A 26,997-nucleotide genomic window follows, 5' to 3' on the forward strand; every position below is an offset into this window, starting at 1 on the left:
CGGGGCGTTTCTCCCACTCCGGTTCCTCCCTCCTGACGAAACAGGGAGTGGAAACAAAACAGTATAGCCCGGATCTGGACGAGGGGACTCCGCATAGATGGCCGGACCCTGACAAGGAAAAGACCCTCCGGGTCGCCCAGCCTGTTCTGGCCCTCGAGGGCAGAGGGATGAGGATTGGGGCGAGAGGGTTTTGCATTAAATGGAATGCAAAATCTGAACGCAAAACCCTGAGCGGGCGCTCTCCAACTCTCTCTTGTAAAGATGCCATCTTAATGAAGCCCACCCGCCCTACCGGAGCGGGATCAGGCCCCCTCTGGGTCCCACCCACCCCAGCCCAGCCCCCCACTTTCTTCCCTCTCCTGATTTAACGGTACGAGGGCACTCATCCGGTAGAGGCGGGGGAGGGCTTTGGGGGCAGGGGATGAAGATGATGATGGTATTTGTTAAACCCTTCCTATGTGCCAAGCCCTGTTCTAACCGCTGGGGTAAATGCACGGTAATCAGGTTGTCCCACCTGGTGTTCCCAGTCTTGATCCCCATTTTACAGATGAGGTGACTGAGGTACAGAGAAGGGTGAGTGACTTGCCCGCAGTCACCCAGCTGACAAGGGGCAGAGCTGGGATTAGAACCCATGACCTCTGACTCCCAAGCACATGCTCTATCCACTAAGCCACACTGCCCTGGGGGGGGGGGGAGGGAATCTGCGGGCAAGTGGCCACCCGACTCTTTCAGTCTGGAGTCCCCAGTCCAAACCCACAGCTGATCTGGGGACATAATAATAATGAATAATTATGATATTTGTTAAGCGCTTACTATGTGCCAAGCGCTGATCTAAGCACCGGGGTAGATACAAGGTAATCAGGTCGTCCTTTCTCCATCCGCACCATCTCTAGCGAGAAGCAGTATGGCGCGGTGGTTAGAGCAAGGGCCTGGGAGTCAAAGGTTATGGGTTCCAATCCCGAGTGGGCCATTTGTCTGCTGGGTGAACTGGGGCAAGTTACTTCGCTGTGCCTCAGTTTCCTCCTCTGCAGCGTGGCTCAGTGGAAAGAGCACGGGCTTGGGAGTCAGAGGTCATGGGTTCGAATCCCGGCTCGGCCCCTTGTCAGCTGGGTGACTGTGGGCAAGTCACTTCACTTCTCTGGGCCTCGGTTCCCTCGTCTGTAAAATGGGGATTAAGACTGTGAGCCCCACGTGGGACGACCTGATTCCCCTGTGTCTCCCCCAAGGCTTTACCACCGTGCTCTGCACCTAGTAAGCGCTTAACAAATACCAACATTACATCAGATGACTGTATCTAACCCGATTTGCTTGGATCCACCCCGGCGCTCAGTACAGTGCCTGGCGCAGAGTAGGCGCTTAACAAGTACCACGGTTGTTAGTGGCTGTGAGTGGGCTGCGGCCTCTCCCGTCTCTCCAGCCCGCAGAGGCCCTGATCGGGGCCGGGAGGAGAACGGGTTCTCCATGATAGAAGGCCGAGAAATATTCCCTCTCCCAAGCGCTCAAAGAAGCAGCGTGGCTCAGTGGCAAGAGCCCGGGCTTGGGAGTCAGGGGTCGTGGGTTCTAATTCCGGCTCCGCCACTTGCCTGCTGCGTGACCTTGGACAAGCCGCTTAACTGCTCTGTGCCTCAGTTACCTCATCTGGAAAACGGGGATTAGGACTGTGAGCCCCACCTGGGACCACCTGATCACCTTGTAACAACCCCAGCGCCTAGAACAGTGCTTGGCACGTAGTAAGTGGTTAACAAATACCATCATTATTAATCATTATTCTTATTCTCGGTGCCTCGGTTACCTCACCTGTAAAATGGGGATTAAAATGAGCCCCACCTGGGACAACCTGATGACCTTGTATCGACCCCAGCGCCGACAAAAGTGTTTGGCACGTAGTACGTGGTTCATAAATACCATCATTATTAATTATTATTATTGTTCTCAGTGCCTCAGTTACTTCATCTGTAAAATGGGGATTAAAAGTGTGAGCCCCACGTGGAACAACCTGATAACCTTGTATCCATCAGCGTTTAGAACGGTCTTGGCACATAGTAAGCGCTTAGCAAATACCGTCATTATTATTAATTATTATCCGGGATGGGGCGGATAGGGCCGAATTGGACACAACCGATTTCCCTTTGGCTTTTGTTTTCTCTAACGGACGAAGGCCGGGGCTTCACAGGCAAAGCATAATACGCTTTGGGGCAATTATCTGGTTAGTTCAGGGGGAAAAAAAACCTGCCATGGAGGGAAAAAGAGAAGGCCGTCTACATCGACGGGACGATGGGATGAACGCTTGGGAATCCGCTTAGTTTTGCTGTTGTAGACACAGACCGACGTACCGGACAAATGTGAAACTCCCAAAGGAAGGGCTAGGACCCCTGATTTTGGGAGTAGCCTCTGATCCTTTTGGGGGGGCTGGATGGGTCCGAAGAGGGCAGGGGATCCGCTTGTCCCCCCCCCCCCCCCCGCCAACAGAAACCTCCTTGGCCCGCCGGGCACCGCCATCCGGTTCCCCATCCTGGACTTTACAGGCTTAAAATAAAGACAGGAGGTTGTTTTAAGGCTTCACGTTGGGAATGCTTGGATTGGCGCCCTTCCTCGGGGGTTCATTCATTCATTCATTCAATAGTATTTATTGAGCGCTTACTATGTGCAGAGCACTGTACTAAGCGCTTGGGATGAACAAGTCGGCAACAGATAGAGACGGTCCCTGCCGTTTGACGGGTTTACAGTCTAATCGGGGGAGACGGACAGACAAGAACAATGGCACTAAACAGCGTCAAGTGGAAGAACATCTCGTAAAAACAATGGCAACTAAATAGAATCAACCCCCAGACCCCGACGGGCCTTTCCTTTGGCAGGAAAACCCAGAGCAAAGCGAATGTCCTCGGCTTGTCGTGGAGGGGAGTGGGCAGCGGGGCGTGACCCCCCTTTTAGGGTTCAGAGATCTTCTGCTCCTCCCCGCCGCCCCAACCCTGCAAAAACGCCCCCCTCATTCATTCAATCGGATTTATTAAGACTTTACTGGGTGCAGAGCACCGTACTAAGCGCTTGGAAAGTTCATTTAATAAATACATTCCCTGCTCCCAACGAGTTTACAGTCGCCATCATCGTCTCCTGGTCACCGGGGCCCGGTGACCCCTTTCTCCGCCCCAGGTTCCGCATGAAACACCCCCTCCCTCTTTTCCCCCAGCACCTCGGAGCTCTTGGGGCAAGCTGTTGTGGCCTCTCCGCCTGTCCCCTTCGGAGTTAGAACGGGCTAGCCCCACGGACAATAATAATGATGATTATGGTATTCGTTAAGCCCTTACTATGTGCCAAGCACCGTTCTGAGCGTTGGGGTCGATACAAGGCAATCAGGTGGTCCCGCTTGGGGCTCACCGTCTTCATCCTCATTTTCCAGATGAGGTAAGTGAGGCACGAAGAAGTGAAACGGATTGCCCAAGGTTACCCGGCAGACAAGTGGAGGAGGCGGGATTAGAACTCACCTCTTGTGACTTCCAAGCCCGCGCTCTTTCCACTCAACCACGTTGCTTCTCGTAATTGTGGTATTCGTTCAGCACTACGGTGCTCAGCGCTTAGAACAGTGCTTTTATTCACTCATTCAAGCGTATTTATTGGGCGCTTACCGTGTGCAGAGCGCTGTACTAAGCGCTTGGAAAGTACAATTCGGCAAACGGAGAGAGGCCATCCCTACCCAACAACGGGCTCACGGTCCAGAAGGGGGGGAGACAGACAACAAAACAAAATAAGTAGACAGGCATCAAAAACATCAAAGTAGATGAATAGAATTATAGATATATACACACATATACACAGAGTAAGCGCTTAACAAATACCGTCATTATTATTATTGCTACTATATGCCAGGGACTGTACTAAGCGCCGGTGTAGAAACAAGATAACCGGGTTGGACCCGATCCCTGCCCCCCACCTGGGGCTCACAGTCTTCACCCCCATTTTCCAGATGAGGGAGACCGGGGCCCAGAGGAGTGAAGTGACTTGCCCCAGCCCACCCAGCAGACAGAGTAGTGTGGCTCAGAGGAAGGAGCACGGGCTTAGGAGTCAAAGGTCACGGGTTCTAATCCCGGCTCCGCCACCGGTCCGCTGTGTGACTTTGGGCAAGTCACTTCGCTTCTCTGGGCCTCAGTTCCCTCCTCTGTAAAACGGGGATGAAGCCTGTGAGCCTCACGTGGGACGACCCGATGACCCTGGATCTCCCCCAGCGCTTAGAACAGCGCTGGGCACGTAGTAAGCGCTTAACAGATACCGACATTATCATTTTGACTCCAAGCGTGGGAGCCGAGATTGGAAGACCGTGAGCCCGTTACTGGGCAGGGATTGTCTCCGTTGCCGAATCGGAAGCGGCGTGGCTCAGTGAAAGAGCCCGGGCTTGGGAGTCGGAGGTCATGAGTTCGAATCCCGACTCTGCAATTGTCGGCTGTGTGACTGTGGGCGAGTCCCTTCGCTTCTCTGTGCCTCACTTCCCTCATCTTTAAAAGGGGGATGAAGACTGTGAGCCTCACAGGGGACAACCTGATGACCCCGGATCTCCCCCAGCTCTTAGAACAGCGCTCGGCACATAGTGAGCGCTTAACAGATACCAACGTTACCGTTACTATTACAAGCGTGGGAGCCGGGGCCGGAAGACCGTGAGCCCGTTATTGGGCGGGGATTGTCTCTGTTGCCGAACTGTCCATCCCAAGCGCTTAGTACAGGGCTCTGCACATAGTAAGGGCTCACTAAAGACTATTAAACGAATGGACCCAAGACTCCCAGGCCCGGGCTCTCTCCACTAGGCCCCGCTGGGTTGGTGGGGGTCCCGGGGTGAAGGGGCCGGGCGGGCCGGGCCCGGGGCTTGGGACAAAGGGGTCCGGATTCCGGGGGCGGGCTGGGGGGGCGGGGGCGGGGGGGGGCCCAGACGGGCCGCCGGGGCTCCTGGAGCCGCCGGAGCTGCGCAGCCCCGTTCCCCGGGAGCCGGCCTTTCATCTCCCCGCTCCTGGCGCCGGAGAGCGGCCTCGGCTCGTCTGGGCGACGCCCCCGGCCCCCGCCCCCCGGCCCCCGCCTCCCTGCCGGAGGACAGACAGACAAACCCGCAGCTCCGAGCCGGGGACACCCCCCCCCCCCGCCCCAGCGGAGTGGCCCACCTCCCCGGGGGAAGGGGGAGAGGCTCATCATCATCGTCATCGTCATGGTATTCGTCAAGCGCTTACTATGTGCCAAGCGCTGTTCCGAGCGCTGGGAGTCAGGCTGTCTCGTGTGGGACTCGCCGTCCCGATCGTCATTTGACAGACGAGGTGACTGAGGCACGGAGAATAATAATCGCACCAATAATAATGGTATTTGTCAAGCGCTTACTATGTGCCAAGCGCGGTTCCGAGCGCTGGGGTGGATACGAGGGAGTCAGGCTGTCCCGTGTGGGACTCGCGGTCCCGATCCTCATTTGACAGATGAGGTACGGAGAAGAAGAATAATAATAATAATGGTATTTGTCAAGCGCTTACTATGTGCCAAGCACTGTTCCGAGCGCTGGGGTAAATACAGAGTCCCATGTGGGGCTCACGGTCTTCATCCTCACATTGCAGACGAGGTAACTTGAGGCACGGAGAGGTGAACTGGTTTGCCCAAGGTCACCCAGCAGACGGTTGGCGGAGTCGGGATTAGAACCCACGTCCTCTGACTCCCAAGCCCGCGCCCTTTCCACTAAGCCATAATAACAGTAATAATGACAGTGTTTGTTAAGCGCTCACTCTGTGCCAAGCCCCGTTGACTCGTTCAATCGTACTTATGGAACGCTGTGTGTAGAGCACTGTACTAAGCGCTTGGGAGAGTACAGTATAGCAATAAAGAGAGACGATTCCCGCCCAGAAACGCTGGGGTAGATACAGGGTAATCAGGTGATAATAATAATAATAATAATAATAATAATAACGACGGTGTTTGTGAAGTGCCTACTCTGTGCCGAGCACTGTTCATTCGTATGTACTGAGGGCTTACTGTGTGCAGAGCACTGTACTGAGCGCTTGGAAAGTACAATACAGCAAGAGAGACGATCCTTGCCCATAAAGCGCTGACCTTATCATTATTATTATTATTATAATGAGGGTATGAAGCGCTTACTACGTGACGGGCACTGTACTGAGCGCTGACGTAGATACAAGGTAATCAGGTGGCCCCTCGTGGGGCTCACAGTCTCGATCCCCATTTTCCAGATGAGGTAACTGAGGCACGGAGAAGTGAAATGACTTGCCAAAGGTCACACAGCAGGCGAGCGGAAGAGTCGGGATCAGAACCCAGGTCCTCTGATTCCCAACTCCGTGCTCTTGCCACTAAACTATGCCGCTTCTCACTCTGGGCTCCCTGGAAGTCCCGAAACCAGTCTTGTCTTCGGGAGGACCCATTTCTGTCCCTCCCGCAATATCGAGGATGGAAATCTTGCCCGGACTCGAACTCCAAATCCGTCCCTAAGGGAGGTCCGGAGAAGGGACCGAAGTCTTAGGGTCGTTTTTAAGCCGCTTGGAAGGAGGGCGGTGGTTTTGCTCTTTATGTTTTGTGGTCGAACCCACTCTGGCCCGGTAAAGGCCCAGCCAAAAACGAAAGTTGAGAGAGTAATAAATAATGATAATAATAATGATGGTATTTGTTAAGCGCCCACTATATGCCAAGTACTCTTCCAAGCGCTGGGGTAGCTACAAGGTGATCAGGCGGTCCCACAGGGGGCTCGCAGTCTTCATCCCCATTTTACAAATGAGGTAACTGAGGCACAGAGAGGTGAAGTGACTTGCTTCAAGTCACACAGCAAGACGAGTGGCAGAGCCGGGATTAGAAGGCACGTCCCCTGACTCCCAAGCCCGTGCTCTTGCCGCTAGGCCACGAACCCGGACGCCTCCCCCGGCCGGCCCGCCCGGATAGGCCGCACCCCCATTCATTCATTCGGTAGTATTTAGTGAGCGCTTACTAGGTGCAGAGCACTGTACTACGCGCTTGGAATGGACGGTTCGGCGACAGATAGAGGCCATCCCCGCCCGGTGACGGGCTCACAGTCTAAGCGGGGGAGACGGCCAGCAGAGCAAAAGAGAACAAAACAAAAACAAGACAACATCATCAAGATAAATCGAATCAAGGCCGTAGATACCTCATGAACAAAATAAATAGGGTAATACATAAAATATACAAGTGAGCACAGTGCCGAGGGGAGGGCAAGGGGGAAGAACAGGAGGGTGGGGAGGGGAGGGCGCCGGCTGGACTGGCTGGAGCGATTTGGGGCCCGGGATGGGCAAGTTTTCTCCGATGAATTCGGGGTCCGGGGGCCAGTCTAGCTTTCCTGGGGACAGCTGCAGGCTGGAAGCGCCTGTCCGGTCCGGCCCCGGTTCCTAAGGGACTCTGCCTCCCTCGCGTTGTCCTGTTGACTCGTTTAAGAAGCACCGTGGCGCAGTGGAAAGAGCCCGGGCTTGGGAGTCAGAGGTCATGGGTTCGAATCCCGGCTTTGCCACTCGTCAGCTGTGTGACCGTGGGCCAGTCACTTCACTTCTCTGTGCCTCGCTTCCCTCATCTGGAAAATGAGGATGAAGACTGGGAGGCCCCACGTGGGACGACCTGATTCCCCTGTGTCCACCCCAGCGCTTAGTCCAGTGCTCCGCACGTAGTAAGCGCTTAACAGATACCAACGTTATTATCGTTATTTGACGCCTGTCTCCCCCGCTCTAGACTGGAAGCCCGTTGTGGGCAGAGATTGTCTCTCTCTGTTTCTGTATTGTACTTTCCAAGCGTTTAGGACGGTGCTCTGCATGCGGTCTAGCGGAAAGAACGAGGGTTTGGGAGTCAGAGGTCGTGGGCTCTAATCCCGGCTCCGCCACTTGTCAGCTGGGTGACCTTGGACAAGTCGTCGTTTAGACTGCCCGTTGCCGAATCGTCCCTTGCAAGCTTTGCACGTAGTAAGCGCTCAATAGATAGGACTGACGGAATGAACTTAACTTCTCTGTGCCTCAGCGACCTCAGCTGGAAAATGGGGATGGAGACCGCGGAAGCCAACGTGGGCCAGCCTGATTACCCCGTATGTACCCCAGCGCTCGGCCCATCGTGATGATTCTTAATATCATTAGATGGGATCGAATGAAAGACGACTGACTGAATCGATCCCGCCCCCCACCCTCCACGGTCCCTCCCGGCCCCAAAGGACGGGTCACGGGCTCCTCTCTTCGCGGGGGGACGGCGGGGACCCCGAGGTGTCGATGCCGGCGGAGAGAAGCGGCGTGGCTCGGTGGAAAGAGCACGGCCTTCGGACTCAGAGGTCCTGGGTTCTGATCCCGCCTCCGCCGCCTGTCAGCCGTGTGACTTCGGACGAGTCACTGGACTTCTCGGTGCCTCGGTTACTATCTGGAACATGGGGATTCAAAGCCATTCAACCCGCTGACCCCGTACCCGCCCCAGCGCTCAGAACAGCGTTCGGCACATAGTAAGCGCTTAGCGAATACCAAGATTACGGGGACGGGGAGAGGCTGGAGCCCGGGGAGGGAGCCGGGCTGGGTTAGAGAGGCGGGGGGGGCTGGACGGGCCATAATCACCGGGTGACTTCTCGGCGGGCGTCGGTCCCCTTCCAGACCTGGAGGGATCACTAATGACCCGGCTCGGGTTGCCGCTCAGGTAATTAACTCCTAATTTATTTTCAACACCAAAAAAAAAAAAAAAGAAAAAGAGGGTCCTCTGCTAGTCCCGGGGGCCAATCCGAGGAGAGGCCCCGTAGCGTCACCCCCAGATGAGGCCCGGGATTGGCTGGGAGGAGTTTATTCAACTTCCCCAAGGAGGAAACGACAACCTCCCGCCCCCCCCCGGAATAGTCGAGTCTCGGAGGGGAAGGGGAGAGGACTCGGCGAGCCCGGCTGGGAGGGGGCCAGCTCGCCAGCGGGCAAGTGGGCGAGCGGGTGGGCGACGCTCCGGCTCTCGGCCATGTCTTCTCCTCCCAACGCCCGGGAGAGCCCGTCCTCCGACGAGGAGCCCTCTTCGGCCCCTCGCTCCACGGCCGAGGACCGGCCGGTCAAGGTCTCCAGTCTGCCGTTCAGCGTGGAGGCTCTCATGTCCGACAAGAAACCGGTCAGGGAGGTGTCTCCCCCGCTGCCCGGGGTGGACGGCCCGGGACTGGGCCCGTCCAGGACCACGCCGCTGCCGGGGCCCGCTTCCAGGGACGCTCACAGCCCCGGGGGGCTTACAAAAACTTTCGACGCGGCGTCGGTCAAGTCGGAGAACTCCGAGGATGGGGGGCCTTGGATGCAGGAGGCGGGACGATACTCCCCTCCGCCAAGTGAGTGTGATGGCCACCTCCCCGCATTGGGGGGGCGGGGGGGGGGGGCGTCGGGCGGGAGAATCCCAATCCTCCGGGAAATGGGACGAGGCGAGCCCCGGCCCCTTTCGGACGGGGAGGTGGAAGGTGTGTACGTGGGTCCGTGTGGGTGTGGGGGGGGGGGCTGCCCCTTTTGGCTTCATTTGCCAGCGGGTGTGTCTAAATGTGCGCCCCTGCCCTGCTTCAGTCCGGGATTCCTGGTTTCCCCCTCCCGGCTCCGTCCACGCACCAGCCTTTTTGGCTACCGCCTCTCCAACTCCCGTCGCCCAGACTCGAGGGCTACTCCAGGCTGGGGGACGGGGTCGGCACAGATTCCCTGGAGAGGAAGGTTAGGGCAGATGCCCCGAGGAAGGCCCGGGGAAGTAGCGCGATTTAGTGGAAAGAGCCCGGGCTTGGCAGTCGGAGGTCGTGGGTTCTAATCCCACCTCCTCCACTTGTCACTTGTGGGACTTTGGGCCAGTCTTTTAACTTCTCTGAGCCTCACTTACCTCGTCTGTAAAATGAGGATTAAGACTCTTGAGTCTCAGGTGGGACAACCTGATGACCGTGCGTTTATCCCAGCGCTTGGAACAGCGCTCGGCACATCGGAAGGGCTTAACAAATACCATTGTTATTATTATTATTATTATTATTATTATTAAGGCCGGTCCTCGAGAAATGGCGATGCGGCCGGGGCCGCCCCATCCTGCCGGACCCCACGGAAGAATACCCCGTCTGTGGCCGGGGGAGAGGCCTTCGACCCTCGCCCTTTTGGTGGAACCACAAGCCCGGAGGAGGGAAGGGAGAAAGGAAAGTTTGGGTTTGTCGGTTTGGGCTCAGCGGCGAAACCCAGGTAGCCGCCCAGGGCCTCTGCTTTCCCGGCCTCACGGGGCCAGAAACTCCGCCGACCGGTCCCTGAAACTCAGAAAGGTCTCTGGGCTTTTTGAGCGTTCCCCTGTCCACTTCGTCTTTCGAATTAGTTCGGATTTCTTATAAAAGTCGTCCACCCGCAGACGGACAGGGAAACCCGCAGAGGGTCACGGACACGGCTCAGTCACACAGACCCACGCGCGGTAGGAAACTCAAAGCCGGGTGGAGAAGACCCCTCCTCTCTACACCTGTGACCTCGGATGGGGCCGAGGTCCACGCGGAGAATGCAGATGATGAGGATAATAATAATAATAATGGTATTTGTTAAGCGCTTACTTCTAAGGAAGATAATAACAAGCTTCTAAGCGCTGGGGGAGATACAAGATAATCAGGTTGTCCCACATGGGGCTCACAGTCTTAATCCCTATTTTACAGACGAGGTAACTGGGGCACAGAGAAGTTAAAAGACTGGCCCAAAGTCCCCAGCCGACAAGTGGCGGAGTCGGGATTAGAATCCGGAGCCTCCGACTCCCAAACCGGGCTCTTGCCACTAAACCGTGATGCTTCTCTTAAAGCTTGCCAACCAGCCATGCAGCCCCCCTCCACGCTTGCCTTTTCGTCCGAGTGATTGTGTGTGTGACAGCGCGGGTCAGTTTATCTGTGACAGTGTGTGTTTGGTACGTCTGGGACAACTTGTGAACTGATTATGTGTAATGATGGGTGAGTGTGTGACAGTGTCTGGATTACCGGGAGTTTAGGGGAGGCACCGACTGTGTTTTTGCCGGGATGAGGAGCGGTGTCTCTGACAGGGTGTGTGAGAGTTTGTGTGCGGCATGTAAATGTGTGACAGTCTTATGGTAATGCGTATTTGAGAGGGTGGGTGTCTATGTGAATGCATGGGACCGAGTGTGTGATTATGACCATCGTTGCGTGTGTGTGTTTATGTGAGATTATAAAGTTGGGAGGCGGCGGTTGAGAGAAGGTGTGCAGGGTCTATTCTGGGTTTGATCGGATTGTTTTGTACCTACCGGTGCCTAGCATTGAGCAAACACTTAACAAATAACCAGTCACCGCTGATAATGATAATGATTTAGTGCATCACTTAATCATCCTCTGTGCTAAGCGCTGGGGTGAATACAAAACACCAGCTCAAACCCGGCCCTGACTCACACGGGAGTTGCTTTGCTTTCCACTGCTCTGACCTCTCTTCCCGTTCCCTGGCCCAGCTCACATCTTGGAGGCAAAGAGCTGGGATGTGGATTGGGAGCGGAAGGGGACGGGAACAGATTAAATTTGGCCCGGGGGACGCTCCCCCTCCCCTCTGTCCCACCGGGAGTTCGGAAGTCCCTGGGACTGCTCTAGCCCCGAGGGCTCGGGACGAGTTGATGTGGAGAGAGTAGGGTCCAGAATAATAATAACAATTACAGTTATGCTATTTGTTAAGCGCTTACTACGTGCCAAACTCTGTTCTAAGCGCCGGGGTAGATACACGGTAATCAATCAGGTTGTCCCACGTGGGGCTCACAGACTTCATCCCCACTGTAACTGAGGCCCAGAGAAATGAAGTGACTTACCCAAGGTCACACAGTAGACAAGTGGAGGAGTCACGTCCTCTGACTCCTAAACCCGTGCTCTTGCCACTAGGCCATGCAGAACAGACCCCGGGGGCCATAGCCGGCGACCCGGCCGGGCGGGGGCGGGGGGCGTTAGGCCGGGTCCGGAAGGGAGGGGCGGGCCGGGCCGGTCGGGACGCCAGGACCAGATAATAATAATAATAATTATGGTATTTGTTAAGCGCTTACTATGTGCCAAGCATTATTTTAAGCGCTGGGGTCGAGGCAAGGTAATCGGGTTGTCCCACGTGGGGCTCACGGTCTTCACCCCCATTTACAGAGGGGGTAACTGAGGCACAGAAAAGCCGCTGGCCCAAGGTCACACAGCAGAGAAGTGTCAGAGCCGGGATTAGAACCCACATCCTCTGACTCCCAAGACGGTGCTCTTTCCACTAAGCCACGCTGCTCGTCCTTCGCCGTAGCCGGGGTCAGGTCAATGTCTTTGTCCAGGCGGCCTCCTGGGGCTGCCGTCCCCCACCCCAACTTTCCATGCCGCATCCTCTGTGACCCCCCACTTGGCTTGGAAAGGCCGGCGGGAGCCCCGGAGGCAATCATCTCCTTCCCCCAGGACCCACGGAGTGACCTGGCCTGGGGCCGGGCTGGACGCCGGCTAGGCCCCTCTGCTGTCCGGCCAGCTTCGGGTCCGGCCTCGGGGTGACAGGGCGTGTGGATTCACGTGGCTCCGCCTCGGGGGCACGGGGTTCCGGGACGGACCAACTAAACAAGAAATGCCACATTCCCGCGTGGGGATTGGGATTAGCTGCCCCAGCCACCTATTCGGGGATCAGCAGGACTCCCAAAAGACGCGCAGTCGCTTCCCCCTCTGCCAGGCGTGGGCGTCCGCCGCGTCCCCCGTGTCCAGCGTGGCCGAGCCCACGTGGAGCGAGGCCGGGACCCCGTCTGTCCCTCCTCACGACGAGAAAGCATGGCTCAGTGGATAGATCACGGGCCTGGAAGGCAGAAGGATCTGGGTTCTAATCCTCACTCGGCCACTTGTTGGCTGTGTGACCTTGAGCAAGACACTTCGCTGCTCTGTGCTTCAGGTACCTCATCTGTAAAATGGGGGTTACAACTGTGAGCCCCATGTGGGACAGGGACTGGGTCCAACCTGACCACCTGGTATCTACCCCAGTGCTTAGTGTGGCGCAAGGTACCTAGTAAACACTTGACAAATATCTTAAGAAAAAAAAAAGACGGCTTCAAAACTGCGGGATCGCCTGCCCAGCCGCGGTGGAGCCGAATCCCAGTAGCCAAGAAAGGCCGCCGGTAGCCAGAGACCAGCTGGGAAATATCTGGGAGACGTTCACAGACCTGTGTAATCTGGGGATCGGGATGGGAGCGAGGGGTCACTCTCCACGAACACTCTGATGTCCAGCGACTCCCCCGTCGCCTAGCGAAGGAGGCAGACGAGGGACCGCTTTTGCTTCGGGAAGCGAGGACAGCGTCTGTTTCCACTAACCCTCTCCCTCCCTTCTGGTCCCCCTCCTGCAGGGCACCTGAGTCCCACCACCTGCACCCTGAGGAAGCACAAGACCAACCGGAAGCCCCGGACGCCTTTTACCACTTCCCAGCTGCTGGCCCTGGAGCGCAAATTCCGCCAGAAACAGTACCTGTCCATCGCCGAGCGCGCCGAGTTCTCCAGCTCCCTGTGCCTCACAGAGACCCAGGTCAAAATCTGGTTCCAGAACCGGAGGGCCAAGGCCAAGCGGCTGCAGGAGGCGGAACTGGAAAAGCTGAAGATGGCCGCGAAGCCCATATTGCCGTCGGGTTTCAGCCTGCCCTTTCCCGTCAGTTCACCCCTTCAAGCGGCCTCCCTGTACGGCGCTTCCTACCCCTTCCACAGACCCATGCTCCCCATTCCACCCGTGGGCCTCTATGCCACGCCGGTAGGCTACAGCATGTACCACCTGTCCTAAAGCCGTCCTGGAAGGGAAGGATGGTCCCGGAAACTTCGGGCAGGACGGGCTTGGGTTTCCCCTTCATTTTCACCTCCCTCGCCTCCCCCGCCCCCAGGGGGGTGGGGGAAACAGAACCGAACCTGGGTCCGTGCGGGCTGGGCCGGCCCAGGGACAGCAGAGGGAGGAGGCTGGGCTAGCGACCCACGCCTGAGCCCCGCTTCTCAGTGGTGGCTGATGACAAGCTGGCAACCCCCTTTCACGGGACTGATCCCCAAAGCTGTTTATATATAAATAGGCGGAGAACAGGAGACACATTTTACACTGCACTGGGGAACCCCACTCCAAACATTTTGAAGGCAGATTTTTTTTTTTCTTTCCTCTTTGTCTCACCTTCCTAAAGGCTGTGCCAGGGCTTGTGTGTTTTAAGTGGGATGAACCATTTGCAAGAATGAGCCTTGTCGCAACTAATTAGGGGTTTCAACGTGCGGAGGGGCTTTCTTTATACCAGACGGATGAGCATTAGAAATAGGAAGAAAACAGAATCGAGGGAGTCCCGAGGGGAGGGTCGGGGACGTCCTGCACTTGGACATGGAGAACCAGGGAGGGTCACTGACTCTCTGGCTCCGACACCTGCCCCTCCGCGGGCCAGAGAAGGGTCCGTTTGCCAAAAGATACCGCAGGCCCAGCGCCGGCGTGGGGAGCGGGTTGGGGGAGAGAAAAGGGGCCCCATCAACTTGGCCGAGTCGCTGCTGGGTTTGCCGAGTTCCCCGGGGCTAGGCCCGATGCGGAAGGCAACAGAGAGGCCAAAGGGCCAGGGAGCAAAATATTTTTCGCCAGAGACCGAGTCTAGCGAGGGTCGACCAGGCAGGGAAACGTTTTCCATCTTGGCCGTTTTGGTTTCACGGGTGGACTGTCCTGTAAATGGAGTCTAAATGCAGGAGCCGAAGATGGAACAAACACTAACAAATCCAGGCAGAGAGAGAACCGTTCTCGCGCGCGCGTGTGTGTGTGTGTGCGTGTGTGTGAGTGAGTGAGTGGCAACCCGCAGAAGAGAGGGGTGACAAACATCTCGAAGACAAGGATTATTTAACAGCCGGGAAGGCTGCGCCCCTCTTCTTCCCCCACCTCCCTCCCCTTTGAAAGGGGCGGCGTGTACGATTTTATATATTTTATTGAAGAGTTATTATTTGTTATCTCATATTTCAAATTAAATTAAATCTTGTTGAATTGCGCCCGGGTGGCCCGCGCTGCCGTTCTTGTAGGGAAGTTCCCCCTCTCCGAGTCTGAGGTAGGAAAAGTGGAGTCCCGCTTTGCCTCCTAGGCCGGGGGAGGGGGTGGCAAGCCATTCCGGATGGCCTCTGGAGAAAATTTAGCGAAAGAAATGTTAAATAGGCAGAGCCGGGACACATCCGGCATACTAGAGGAGATCCAACAGTTAGACGTTCAGCTGTGGCCCGAATTGGGGTTGGGGGGAGGCTTGCCGAGGCCAGGTTTAGCGGCCTCCTGCCAGGCAGAGCAACCCTCGAACAGGTGGAGAAAATCCACGATTCGCGTGGGTGTGCGTGCGTGGGAGAGGGCGGGTGCGCCTCTGTGTTGGGAGGCGGCGTTCCGGCCCAGATTAGTTCTCCCGGGAAAAGACCCGGGAGAGGCGTCACAGCCGGAGCCTTTTCCTCGGAGCTGGAGCCTGGGGAAGGCTCAGATTCCGGCTTGGGATACAGTCGGCATCCGACGAACTTTTCTTTGAACCGGTCGATTCGCTTTTTCGGCCCGCACCTGCCCACTCATCGGGACAACGATCAGCCCACGCATCAGTCGGGAAGGAGGCAAGTAGTGAGGAAAAGAATAATAATTACGGTATTCGTTAAGCGTTTACTATGTGCCCAGTACCATTCTAAGCGCTGGGAATTTTTCGAGGGTAATTGATAGAGGCGCACACGTGGAATCCCCATTTTACAGAAGAGGTAACTGAGGCACAGAGAAGTTCAGCGACTTGCCCAAGGTCACCCAGGAGACAAGTGGCGGAGCCGGGATTAGAACCCATGTCCTCTGACTCCCAAGCCCGGGCTCTATCCGCTAAACCACGCTGCTTCTCTCCGTCCGGGAAAAGGGGACCTGGTCCAGAGATCGGGATGGATTGGGATCTGAGCTGGAGTTTCCCTTCATTTAGCCACCGCCGGCCAAATGAAGTCCCCGTCCAGGACGCACGAGGGATTGTTCCTTGGTTCCTAATTCTTCGGCCCCGCTTCTCCTCAGTCTCCCGCGCACCTCTCTCTCTCCCTCTCTCTCTCTCTGTGTCTGTCTCTTTCTCTCCAAGCTATCTGGGAAAAACAGGAGACCAAAGAGTCGTGAATGAACGTAGAGCGATACCCGTACAAAACTGCAAACACCGCCGTTGCGTGGGCGCGGCCCCGGATGGTGGAGGTTAATGGGGAAAGCTCCTGGACAAGGTGGGATTTCAGGGGGATTTTGGGGGTCTGGCCGACTCGCCCACCAACACACCCGTGCGCGAACTCTGACACCCCCCCCCCCCTTCACTGTTTCGCTTTCGCCTTTTCATTCATTCAGTCGTATTTACTGAGCGCTTACTGTATGCAGAGCACTGTACCAAGCGCTTGAAAAGTACAATTCGGCAACAGATAGCTACAATCCCTACCCAACAAAGGGCTCACTGCCTTTTTGCAGATAGGACCCCTCTCCCCGCCATCCCGGCCCCCTCCCGGTTTTCCTTCTGCCCTGACTTCACCACCCAGGCCCTGAAGCTAACCCTGGGGGTCCCCCCTCCAGCCTAAAACTGCTGGGGGGGGGGGGGGGGAAAATGCCGGTTTAGGGCAGGCTCCTGCCTTGTCTCCGGCTCCAGGAGCGGCTTTGAATCGAGGAAGCAGATTTCCTGACGGATAAATTATGTTGGGCCACTTTCCTCCCGAGAAACAGCAACAACAGCAACAAAACCTAATCCTTTCTCCAACCCGGTTTCGAAACACCCGTTTTGTACTCTTCTCCAGGGTCTCCTTCTCTCTCCAATCTCCTCTCCACCACCCTGAAAGCTAAATTCGGCCGTGTCCCTAGCTGGGATCTGTTGAAACTTATTGAGTGGCTTCTTCCCCACCCTGGGACAGAAGCAGAGAGCGGGGTCTGGTCCGGGGGCCACCGAACAGGACATCCAGAGCTCGGAGATCTCGGACCGGGGAGTAGGGGGCGAGACGGGAATTACAGGTTGGAAGTCGCTCCGGGTGAGCTGTCCGTTCCTAGTTTTCCAAAGAGCAGGGTCTGTCCCGCATGGATGGGAGATCCTTCGTGTCTGGCCCCTTGCAGTTGGAGAAGCCGCATTGCCCCCGCATGACCCCGACACGGACCCCTGCCCAGTCTGAAGAGTGTGCGCCCTTGTGACCCCTGGATCTGGGAATTTCCCCCCCCCAAAATCAGCCCTGGACCTACTGTCTGTAAAGCGCCGGGCTAGCCAGGCCGTAGGGCATCGCCGCCCGCGGATTTTCTCTGCTGTGGTCCCTTATCGGGACAAGGGAATGCAAGGCCCAGATTACCCCCAACTGGGATCGGGGCCGATGGGAGCAGCTGAATCTCCTCTTTTCTTTCCCTCCAACCAAGAAAGTGGTCGTTCAAAACCGGGGCCGACCCCCAGACACTCTCAGAACCCCAAGCCTCCGGCTCGCTCAACCCCGGGCTTCTTCTTAGAGAAACAGCGTGGTTTAGTGGAAAGAGCCCGGGCTTGGGAGTCAGAGGACGTGAGTTCTAATCCTGACTCCTCCACTTGTCTGCTGTGTGACCCTGGGCAAGCCACTTAACTTCTTTGGGCCTCAGTTCCCTCATTTGTAAAATGGGGATTAAGACTGTGCGCCCCACATAGGATAACCTGATGACCTTGTATCTCCCCAGAGTTTAGCACATAGTAAGCATTGAACAAATATCATTATTCTTGTTCTGCCCCCATCCCCTCCCTATCCCGTAATAAAAGCCACAGTAATAATTGCAATAGCGATACTTGCTAAACTCTTTCAATGTTCGACCCCCCCCCCCCTCCGAGATTATCTTCGGGTTTTCTCCCGGGGCTGGGTTCTGCTTTTTCCCTCCCTCCCCACTTCCCCGCCTCGATCCAAGCCCCCTCTCCAATTCAATCCAAGCACCTCCCGCCCCCTTCTAGACCTCGAGCTCGTTGTGGGCACTTTTTGTGGCTATATTGTACTTTCCCAAGCGCTTGTACAGTGAGCCCACAGTGAGCGCTCAATAAATAGAATGAATGAACGAATCGAATAAACGCCGGCCACAGAGCCAGGGTGAAGGGTGGCCGCATGGAGCCTTTTCTGCTTTTCCTCTCCGTTAGGCTGGAGGGGACAGCGAGGGGATTTCCTGATCGAATCCCGATCCCCCCGAGTAAAGGTTTTCTTCTGCAGATCCCCTGCTCTCCTTTCTTTCCTCCCGCCGCGTTCCTGTGCGATCCCGGCCAAAAAGCAATTCTCCCCGGAGCTTGAACCCAGGGAAGGGGGGAGGTCTCACCACGCCCCCCCCTTCATCCCCACCCTCATGGACCCCGCCCCTAGGTCATGGTCCAGAAGGTTGAAGCTGCAGAGGCATCTCGGAGAGCGGCCCAAGTCCCCCCCCCAGACATCTCGGTTAGGCTCGGACTGCGGCTCCGGAGATCTCCGGGAACGCAGCGCTCAGTTTACCCAGTGTCCCGCCTCGTCCCGGGAACCGAGACCTGACCTTCACCGACTCCTCGGCCCTTCTTAACCCGCTCCCCACTGATCACCATCCTAATCCGATTTCAGGGTTGTCTTCAAGCACGGCTCCAGCCTTGGTAAGGCTTCGTTGCCAACTTTTCCTTGGCTCCTTCAGAGATGGGGCTCGGAACGGGATGCAGCCGCGGTGGGGAATGGAAGAGTCCCTGGAAACGGGATTAATAACGATCGGGAGTAGGCGGTGAAGGAACGGACACGCCGCCTTCCTAAACCCTGCGCCGGGCGCTGTGGGACGCGTGGGTAGCGTACGGACTCCGTGTCGGTGGACTGTAGTGTCTGCAAAATGCGTAATAGCCCACTCTACCTTGTAGGTATCAGTTCATTATTACCCTTATAATGGTGTCCGTGCAACCCCTAGGAGGTGAGTGTAATAAATGTCTGGTGCACTGTGAGTATCGTGGGAAAGGAACGTGCCTGTTTTAGTGTTTAGCGAATGTAGACGGTGTATATGATGTGTTTCATACGTAGCCCGTGCATATAAGTCTGCAAACGGGGCACGCGGTATTTGCGCCGTATCGAGGGTCTAAATAACGTACGTAGTGTACACACCGTGCGTATGGTTGTGTGTTGAGTGTACCGTGTTAAGTTCACGTATAATCCGTCCCGTGTCTTCACTGTATACTTTGCCATTGTCGTTTTCCGACAGATCTGTTTTTGCGTCCACTGTGGCTGCATCCATCAGCCATCCTTGGTCCAGTGACCGCGGACCTGACCGGAGCCATTCGTTCGCGACCCGCTTGGTGCCACGCGAACCCACCCAATGGGCCCCTCCTTCCACCCCCTTCCCCACCCCCAACCTGCCCAATCTGCCCTCCTGGAAGCGGGAGTCAATCACGAACTCGTCCTCTGGCCCGTGAACTCGTTGCGGAGCGGGAATGTGTCTGTTTGGTGGTCCATTGTGCTCTCCCAGGGGCTCGGTTCAGTGCTCGGCACACGGTAAGCGCTCCGTAAATACTATTGAATGAATGGAGGCATCAATCGGTGGCATTTATGGAGCGCTTACCGGGTGCAGAGGACTGTACCAAGGGGCTTGGGAGAGTGCACTCTGAGGGAGACGGGAGAGATGAGCCTAGCGCACAGTGAGCTTTCAGTCTAGGATCTCCCTGTCCATCAGGTCGATCGCGGAGCCGGACCCGGGTGGCCGCGGGTGGCCGTTGGACAGTCGCTGCCTTAGGCCGGCCATCCCCTAGGCCTGGGAAGATCCGCGGGAGATGAGGATGGAAAGTTTCTGCGCGATGCCAGGAACGGTGGTTGGCTAGGACCGGGCGAGATTGCCTCTTCCCGCGGCGGCTCATCTCCCGGTCCGGGGGCAACTAAGGGGAGCCACCTTCCTCGCTCATCTCTCCCCGCCCCGTCCTACCCCTTGCCCACCGGCCTGGAAGCCATCCAGCCCCTTAACCATCTCCGATTCTCCGCAGGTTCGGGCAGGACCCTGGCGGGAGGCCCGAAGACCAAGGCTAATACTAATGGTATCCGTTAAGCGCTTCGTAATAACAGTGGTATTTGTTCAGCGCTGACTATGTGCAAAGCACTCGTCCAAAGCGCTGGGGGGATACGAGGTGATCAGGTTGTCCCACGTGGGGCTCCCAGTTTGAATCCCCGTTTTACAGATGAGGTCACCGAGGCCCAGAGAGGTGAAGTGACTCGCCCACAGTCACACGGCCGGCAAGCGACGGAGCCGGGATTGGAACCCACGACCTCTGACTCCCAAGCCCGGGCTCCTCCCACCGAGCCCACGCTGCTTACTCCGTGCCGAGCGCTCTTCTAAACCCTAAGGCAGATACACGTGGGGCTCACAGTCTCCACCCCCATTTTGCAGAGGAGGGAACTGAGGCACAGAGCGGTGGCTTGCCCGAAGTCACGGCGGGGATTAGAAGCCGGGTCCTCTGACTCCCAGGCCCGTGCTCTTTCCCCCGAGCCACGCTGCTCCTCCGTGGGGGGTCGGGGGGGGGGGCATCGGCGCGGGCCCCCGCATCCCGCTTTTATTTGTCGATGAAGCGCTTTGATGTCCCGAGTCCCTCAGACAATCCTCATTACAGTTTTAAACAACCCGGCCGGTGTTTCCCATCCCCCGCGGCTCGGCTTTGAAGCTGCCCCCCTAATTTCCGGGCCTAAAGAGCCGGGGCTCCGCTAGGCCTCAACCCCCCCCCCCCGGCCAAGCCACGCGGCTCCGGCTGGGCTGGGGGCTGGGGAGGCGCACGGACCTCATTCCCCCGGAGCCCGGGACCCCATTTGCTTTTGTTGCCTTTGATGGGGGCGGCTCCGCCCCGGCGCCGCCCCTTCCCCTCATTAACGCCTCCGGGAGGACCGTCCCGGAGCCGCTTTCGCATCCGCCTCCTCCTCCTCCCTCCCGCACCTCGCTGCGGGTTTCCTTCCACCTCTCCCGCAGCGGGGCGAAGCGAAGGAAAGTTTTCTTATAATAATGTTGGTATTTGTTAAGCGCTTACTCTGTGCCGAGCACTGTTCTAAGCGCCGGGAGAGATACAGGGTCATCAGGTTGTCCCACGGGAGGCTCACAGTGAATCCCCATTTTACAGATGAGGGAACTGAGGCACAGAGAAGTCAAGCGACTCGCCCACAGTCACACCGCTGACGAGTGGCAGAGCGGGGATTCGAACTCACGACCTATGACTCCCAAGCCCGTGCTCTTTCCACTGAGCCATTTATGAGAAGCAGCGTGGCTCGGTGGAAAGAACACGGGCTTGGGAGTCCCTTCCTTCCCTTCCTTCCCTTCCTTCCCTTCCTTCCCTTCCTTCCCTCCCTCCCTCCCTCCCTCCTTCCTTCCTTCCTTCCCTCCTTCCTTCCTTCCTTCCTTCCTTCCTTCCTTCCTTCCTTCCTTCCTTCCTTCCTTCCTTCCTTCCTTCCTTCCTTCCTTCCTTCCTTCCTTCCTCCCTTCCTCCCTTCCTCCCTTCCTCCCTTCCTCCCTTCCTCCTTTCCTTCCTCAGCGTGGCTCAGTGGAAAGAGCACGGGCTTTAGAGTCAGAGGTCATGGGTTCGAATTCCGGCTCGGCCGCTTGTCAGCTGGGTGGCTTTGGGCAAGTCACTTCACTTCTCGGTGCCTCAGTTCCCTCATCTGTAAAATGGGGATGAAGACTGTGAGCCCCACGTGGGACGACCTGATTCCCCTGTGTCTCCCCCAGCGCTTAGAACAGTGCTCGGCACGTGGTAAGCGCTTAACAAATACCGACATTGTTATTATTATTATTCATTCGATAGTATTTATTGAGCGCTTACTATGTGCCGAGCACTGGACTAAGCGCTTGGAATGGACGAGTCGGCAACAGATAGAGACGGTCCCTGCCCTTCGCCGGCCTTACGGTCTAATCGGGGGAGACGGGCGGACGAGAACGATGGCGATAAATAGAGTCGAGGGGAAGAACGTCTCGGAAAAACAACGGCAACTAAATAGAATCGGGGTGATGTACATCTCATTAAACAAAATAAACAAAATAAAACAAAATATACAGTTGAGCGGACGAGTACGGTGCCGAGGGGGTGGGACCGGAGAGGGAAAGGGGGGAGAAGAGGGTTTAGCTGCGGAGAGGTGAAGGGGGGTGGGGGGGGGGGTAGAGGGAGCAGAGGGAAAAAGGGGGGAGCTCAGTCTGGGAAGGCCTCTTGGAGGAGGCGAGTCAGAGGTCGCGGGTGCGGATCCCCGCTCTGCCACTTGTCAGCTGGGCGACTATGGGCAAGTCACTTCTCTGGGCCTCAGTTACCTCATCTGCAAAATGGGATGAAGACCGTGAGCCTCACGTGGGACAACCTGACTCCCCTGTATCTCCCCCAGCGCTTAGAACAGTGCTCGGCACATAGTAAGCGCTTTACAAAAATACAAACACCACCATTATTATTACCTCCCAGGAGAAGGAGCGTGACCCAGTGGATACGGCAGGGCCTGGGAGGCAGGAGGACCTGGGTTCTAATCCCGGCCCCGCCACTGGTCTGCTGTGTGACCTTGGGCAAGTCGCTTCGCTTCTCTGGGCCTCGGTCACCTCACCTGTAAAATGGGGATCGAGCCCGTGAGCCCCATAAGGGACAGGGACTGTCCAACATGATGCGCCTGTATCCTCCCCGGTGATCGATACAGTGCCCGGCACGAAGTAAGCACTCACCAAATGCCATGATTGTAATTATGCCATAATTGTTATTATTGTTCTAACTCCTAGTCTGCCAGTGTCTGCCTGGGTGACCTTGGGTAAGTCACTTCACTTCTCTGGGCCTCAGTTACAGCATCCGTAAAATGGGGATTAAGACCGTGAGCCCCGTGTGGGACAGGGACCGTGTCCAACCTGATTACCTTGTATCGACCTAGTACTTCGAACAGTGCTTGGCACAAAATAAGTGCTAAACAAATACCATTTTTATTATCATTATCATTATTACTAGTTCCTGAGGATTGGCTCCTTTGGTCTAGAAACATATTCAGAGCCTCCTCCGAAGCAGCAGCCAAGTCAACCAGCTCCTGTGATCACCCGGGGGGCTGTGGAGAGTGTGTGTGTTGGGGGGAGGGAGGGGCGAATGCGTGGGGTCGGGAGGGACGGAGGGAGTTCTGTGTGGGCGTGGGTGGCTCGTAGTATGACCTTGGCTGAGTCACTTCACTTCTCTTTTACAGATGAGGTAACCGAGTCCCAGAGAAGTTAGGTGACTTAGCCAAGGTCACCAGCAGACAAGTGACAGTGCCACGACGAGAACCCAGATCCTTCCGACTCCCAGGCTCGTGATGTATCCACCAGATAGATCTTGGGCAAGTCGCTTAACTTCTCTGTGCCTCAGGTACCTCCTCTGTAAAATGGGGATGAAGACTGTGGGCCCCATGTGGGACAACCTAATTCCCCTGTATCTACCCCAGCGCTTAGAGCAGTGCTTGGCACATAGTAAGCGCTTAACAAATACCAACGTTATTATTATTAGATCACACTGCTTCTCATGAAGTTGGAAGGTAAACCTGGGGTCCACAGTCTTCCTCACTTTAGCAGGAGGGAGACCAGGCATTAAAATCCCCATTTTACAATTGAGGAAACAGATACAGAAAGTGACTTGCCCAAGCTCACCCGGCAAGAAATTGGTAGAGATGGGTTCAGAACCCAGGTCCCCTGAATCTCAGGCCAGTGCTCTTTCCACTGGGCAACACTGCTTCTCCTGCCATGTCTTTCACCTCTGTTGTACTCTCCCAAGGGCTTAATGCGGTGCTCTGCACATAGTAGGTGCTCGGTAAAGACATTTAATTGATTAACTGCCTGATAGATGGCAAGCCTTCACCACCCAGGAAAGCTGTGTATTTACTCTTTCAGACCATTTGCTCCATTTTGTCCTTATTATTATAGTACTGTACTCTCCCAAGTGCTTAGTATAGTGCCCTGCATTCAGATAGTGCTCGATTAATACTATCGATCGATTGACAGATTCAGCGATCCGGTGCACTGTGGCAGTGAGGACACAGCACTGGTAGAAATACAACAGATGGGTTTCTAGTGAGAGTTGTCGCCGCTTCTTCTAAAGTGCCTATTAACCACAGAGGAATAGTTTTAGGCGCTGGGAGAATTGGTCTCCATTTACTGTTATTGTTATTCCTGGAGATCTTTCTTCCCAAATGGTTCAAGACACAGTCTTAGCTGTGAGAAACTCTACATTTCCCAGGAGGATTTTAAACTGGCTTATTTTAATGCTTAGTCTACTTTACCGGTGGACCTTTGGAACAATGCATCACATTCATCTTGACTTCCCCAGCGATTCCTTGCCCTGAAGAGAATTTGGCAGACATGAAATCATAATAATGATTGTGGTATTGGTTAAGCACTTACTATGTCCCGAACACTGCGTTGAGCACTGGAGTAGCTACCGAATAATCAGATCAGACCCAATCCCTATCCCAGATGGGATTCCAACACTGTGTGCGTATCCATCTGTCTCACCCGCTAGTCTTCAAGCTCCCTTGTGAACGGAGATCATCTATATCTACTCTATTATGTTGTACTCTTCCAAGTGCTCAGTACAGTGCTCTACGTAGAGTAAGTGCTCAATAAATACAAATGAATAACTCCCGTCTAAGCGGGGAGACGGTGTACTTAATCCCCATTTTACAGATGAGGAAACTGACAGAGAGATGTTAAAATGCCCAAGGTCCCACAGCGGGCAAAGGGCGGAGTTTGGATTAGAGCCCAGGTCCTCTGACTCCCAGGCCCATGCTCTATCCATTAGTCCGTGCTGCTTTTCTTTTTTGCAATTCTCTTTCTCACGTCCAGGAAATCTTCTCCCTCCTCAATTGGGGAACTGCCTTCAGTTTGGCCCGAGCCCCTGGCCCTATTCTCCACGACTGGCTTTGCCCGAACATTCCCTTTCTTGCTCTGGAGTTCCTTATTTTCAGATGTGGAAGTGAGGGGAATCATCACCAAAGGCTCTGACAACCCCAACCTCAGTAGTTGTCCCTGACAAGCCAGAGCTGCATGGAAGGCAGGAGGGAGAGAGTTTTCTTAGAGAAGCAGCAAAGCCTAGTGGGTAGAGCACCGGCCTGGAAGTCGGAAGGACCTGAGTTCTACTCCTGGCTCTGCCTTTCGTCTGCGGTATGACCTTGGACGAGTCACTTCACTTCTTTGTGTCTCAGTGACTTCATCTGTAAAAATGGGGATTAAGACTGTGAGCCCTATGTGGGACAGGGACTGTGTCTGACCCAGTTGTCCTGTTTCTTAATAATAATGACAGTAATAATAATGTTGGTATTTGTTAAGCGCTTACTATGAGCACTGTTCTAAGCGCTGGGGGAGATACAGGATATTCAGGTTGTCCCACGTGAGGCTCACAGTTAATCCCCATTTTACAGATGAGGGAACTGAGGCACAGAGAAGTTAAGTGACTTGCCCACAGTCACACAGCTGACAAGTGGTTTCTTCCCCAGAGCTTAGTACAGTACCTGGCACGTGGTAAGTGCTTAACCAGTACCATTATTATTGTTATTATTTTCCTGCTCTGGGATGTTTCCTTCAATCCCTGAGGTCAGACACTCAGGCACAGCCCCGGGGATCCAGTGACCCTGACGATGTCCACCTATAGCACGTCGGTACATACCTCGCATACCCTACTGCTTAATTACTAACTCATGTAGGCCCAATCTGTAAATTATTCTTCCCATAGTAGTTCATAAACTCCTTAAGGGATGAGAGTATATCTGTTAATTCTATGGTATTATCATTATTATTATGGCATTTGTTAAGCGCTTACTACGCGCAGAGCACCGTTCTAAGCGCCGGAGTAGATACAGGGTAATCAGATTGTCCCACGTGGGGCTCACATTTGTTTTTTAATCCCCATTTTTACAGATGAGGTAAGTGAGGCACAGAGAAGTTAAGTGACTTGCCCAAGGTCACACAGCAGACAAGTGCCGGAGCGGGATTAGAACCCACGACCTCGGATTCCCAAGCCCGTGCGCTTTCCACGGAGCCGACTGTACTCTTCTAAGGGCTTAGTAGAGTGCGTTGCACACAGCAAAAGCTCAATAAATACTATCGATTGTTGGACTGGTTCACTGGAGTCCATGAGCATCGCACGGCTCTTCGTCTTCCGGAGCCCCTGTGACTTGGGTCATCGGTACTGTTGCTTTGACGCGCAGTGGGGTTGATGAAACCAGCGGGAAGTTTCTTGTCGGTCGTAACCAAATCCTCGGTGTTGTGATCGGTGACTTTCCCCCAGATTTTGATGGGACTCGACCCTCTGCAGAGGAGCTAATGTCCTTGTTAATGATAAGGACTTAGATAAGTGCACTGCCCACAGTAAGTGTTCGATAAACACCGCTGATAGTGGCTGGCTAGTGGAAGACCATCTGCTACAAGTTGCGACTCACCTGTGCTGGGCAGCAGCGGCATGGGAGAGAGTCAAGGGTGGAGGTTCAAGTTTCCTGCCCGGAAGGAGGCAGCGGTCAACCCCTTCTGTATTTTTACCAAGAAAACCCTGTGGAGACACTTCCCAAGCTTCTATTGCAGATGGAGGTGGGGCGTTCTGGGAGAGATGAGTCCGTGGTGTCGCTATGGGCCGGACACGACTCGACAGCGTAAGTCGACGAGAAATTGACTGGAATGAAGGACTGGGAAAGTTTAATTCCAACCTTCTCCTTTTTTATGACCTGTGTTAAGCGCCTACTATGTATTAGGCACTGTACTGAGTGTTCATCCATTCATTCTTTCATTCAGATGTATTTAATTGAATGCTTATCATGTGCAAAGCACTGCACTAAGCACTTGGGAGAGTACAGTGTGGCAGTGAACAGACACATCACCTTCCCACAACGAGCTTACAGTCCAGCGGGGGAGGCAGACATTAATTTAAATAAATAAATACATAAAATTACCAGGTAACAGATATTTAAGTGCTGGGATAGAAACAAGCTAATCAGTTGGCTACAGTCCCTGACCCTCATGGGGCTCACAGTCTCAATCCCCATTTTACAGAGGAGGTAACTGAGGCACAGAGAAGTGAAGCGACTTGCCCAAGGTCACACAGCAGACAAGTGACAGAACAGGGAGTCCTCTGACCCCCCCCAGGCCCGTGCTCCCTCCTCCACGCCGCACT

At 55.3% G+C, this 26,997-nt stretch overlaps 1 protein-coding gene across 1 annotated transcript; it reads left to right on the forward strand.

The window, feature by feature from the left end:
• The first annotated feature begins 8,860 nt into the window (after positions 1–8,860).
• MSX2 (msh homeobox 2) lies at positions 8,861–14,923 on the forward strand. Its single transcript, XM_029049894.2, has 2 exons — positions 8,861–9,292; positions 13,285–14,923. Exons 1-2 carry the CDS (start codon positions 8,941–8,943, stop codon positions 13,707–13,709), a joined length of 777 nt encoding a protein of 258 aa, XP_028905727.1. The 5' UTR covers positions 8,861–8,940; the 3' UTR covers positions 13,710–14,923.
• Positions 14,924–26,997: the final 12,074 nt, after the last annotated feature.

The sequence above is a fragment of the Ornithorhynchus anatinus genome, chromosome X1 (assembly GCF_004115215.2).
Source record: "Ornithorhynchus anatinus isolate Pmale09 chromosome X1, mOrnAna1.pri.v4, whole genome shotgun sequence".
Taxonomy (NCBI): domain Eukaryota; kingdom Metazoa; phylum Chordata; class Mammalia; order Monotremata; family Ornithorhynchidae; genus Ornithorhynchus; species Ornithorhynchus anatinus.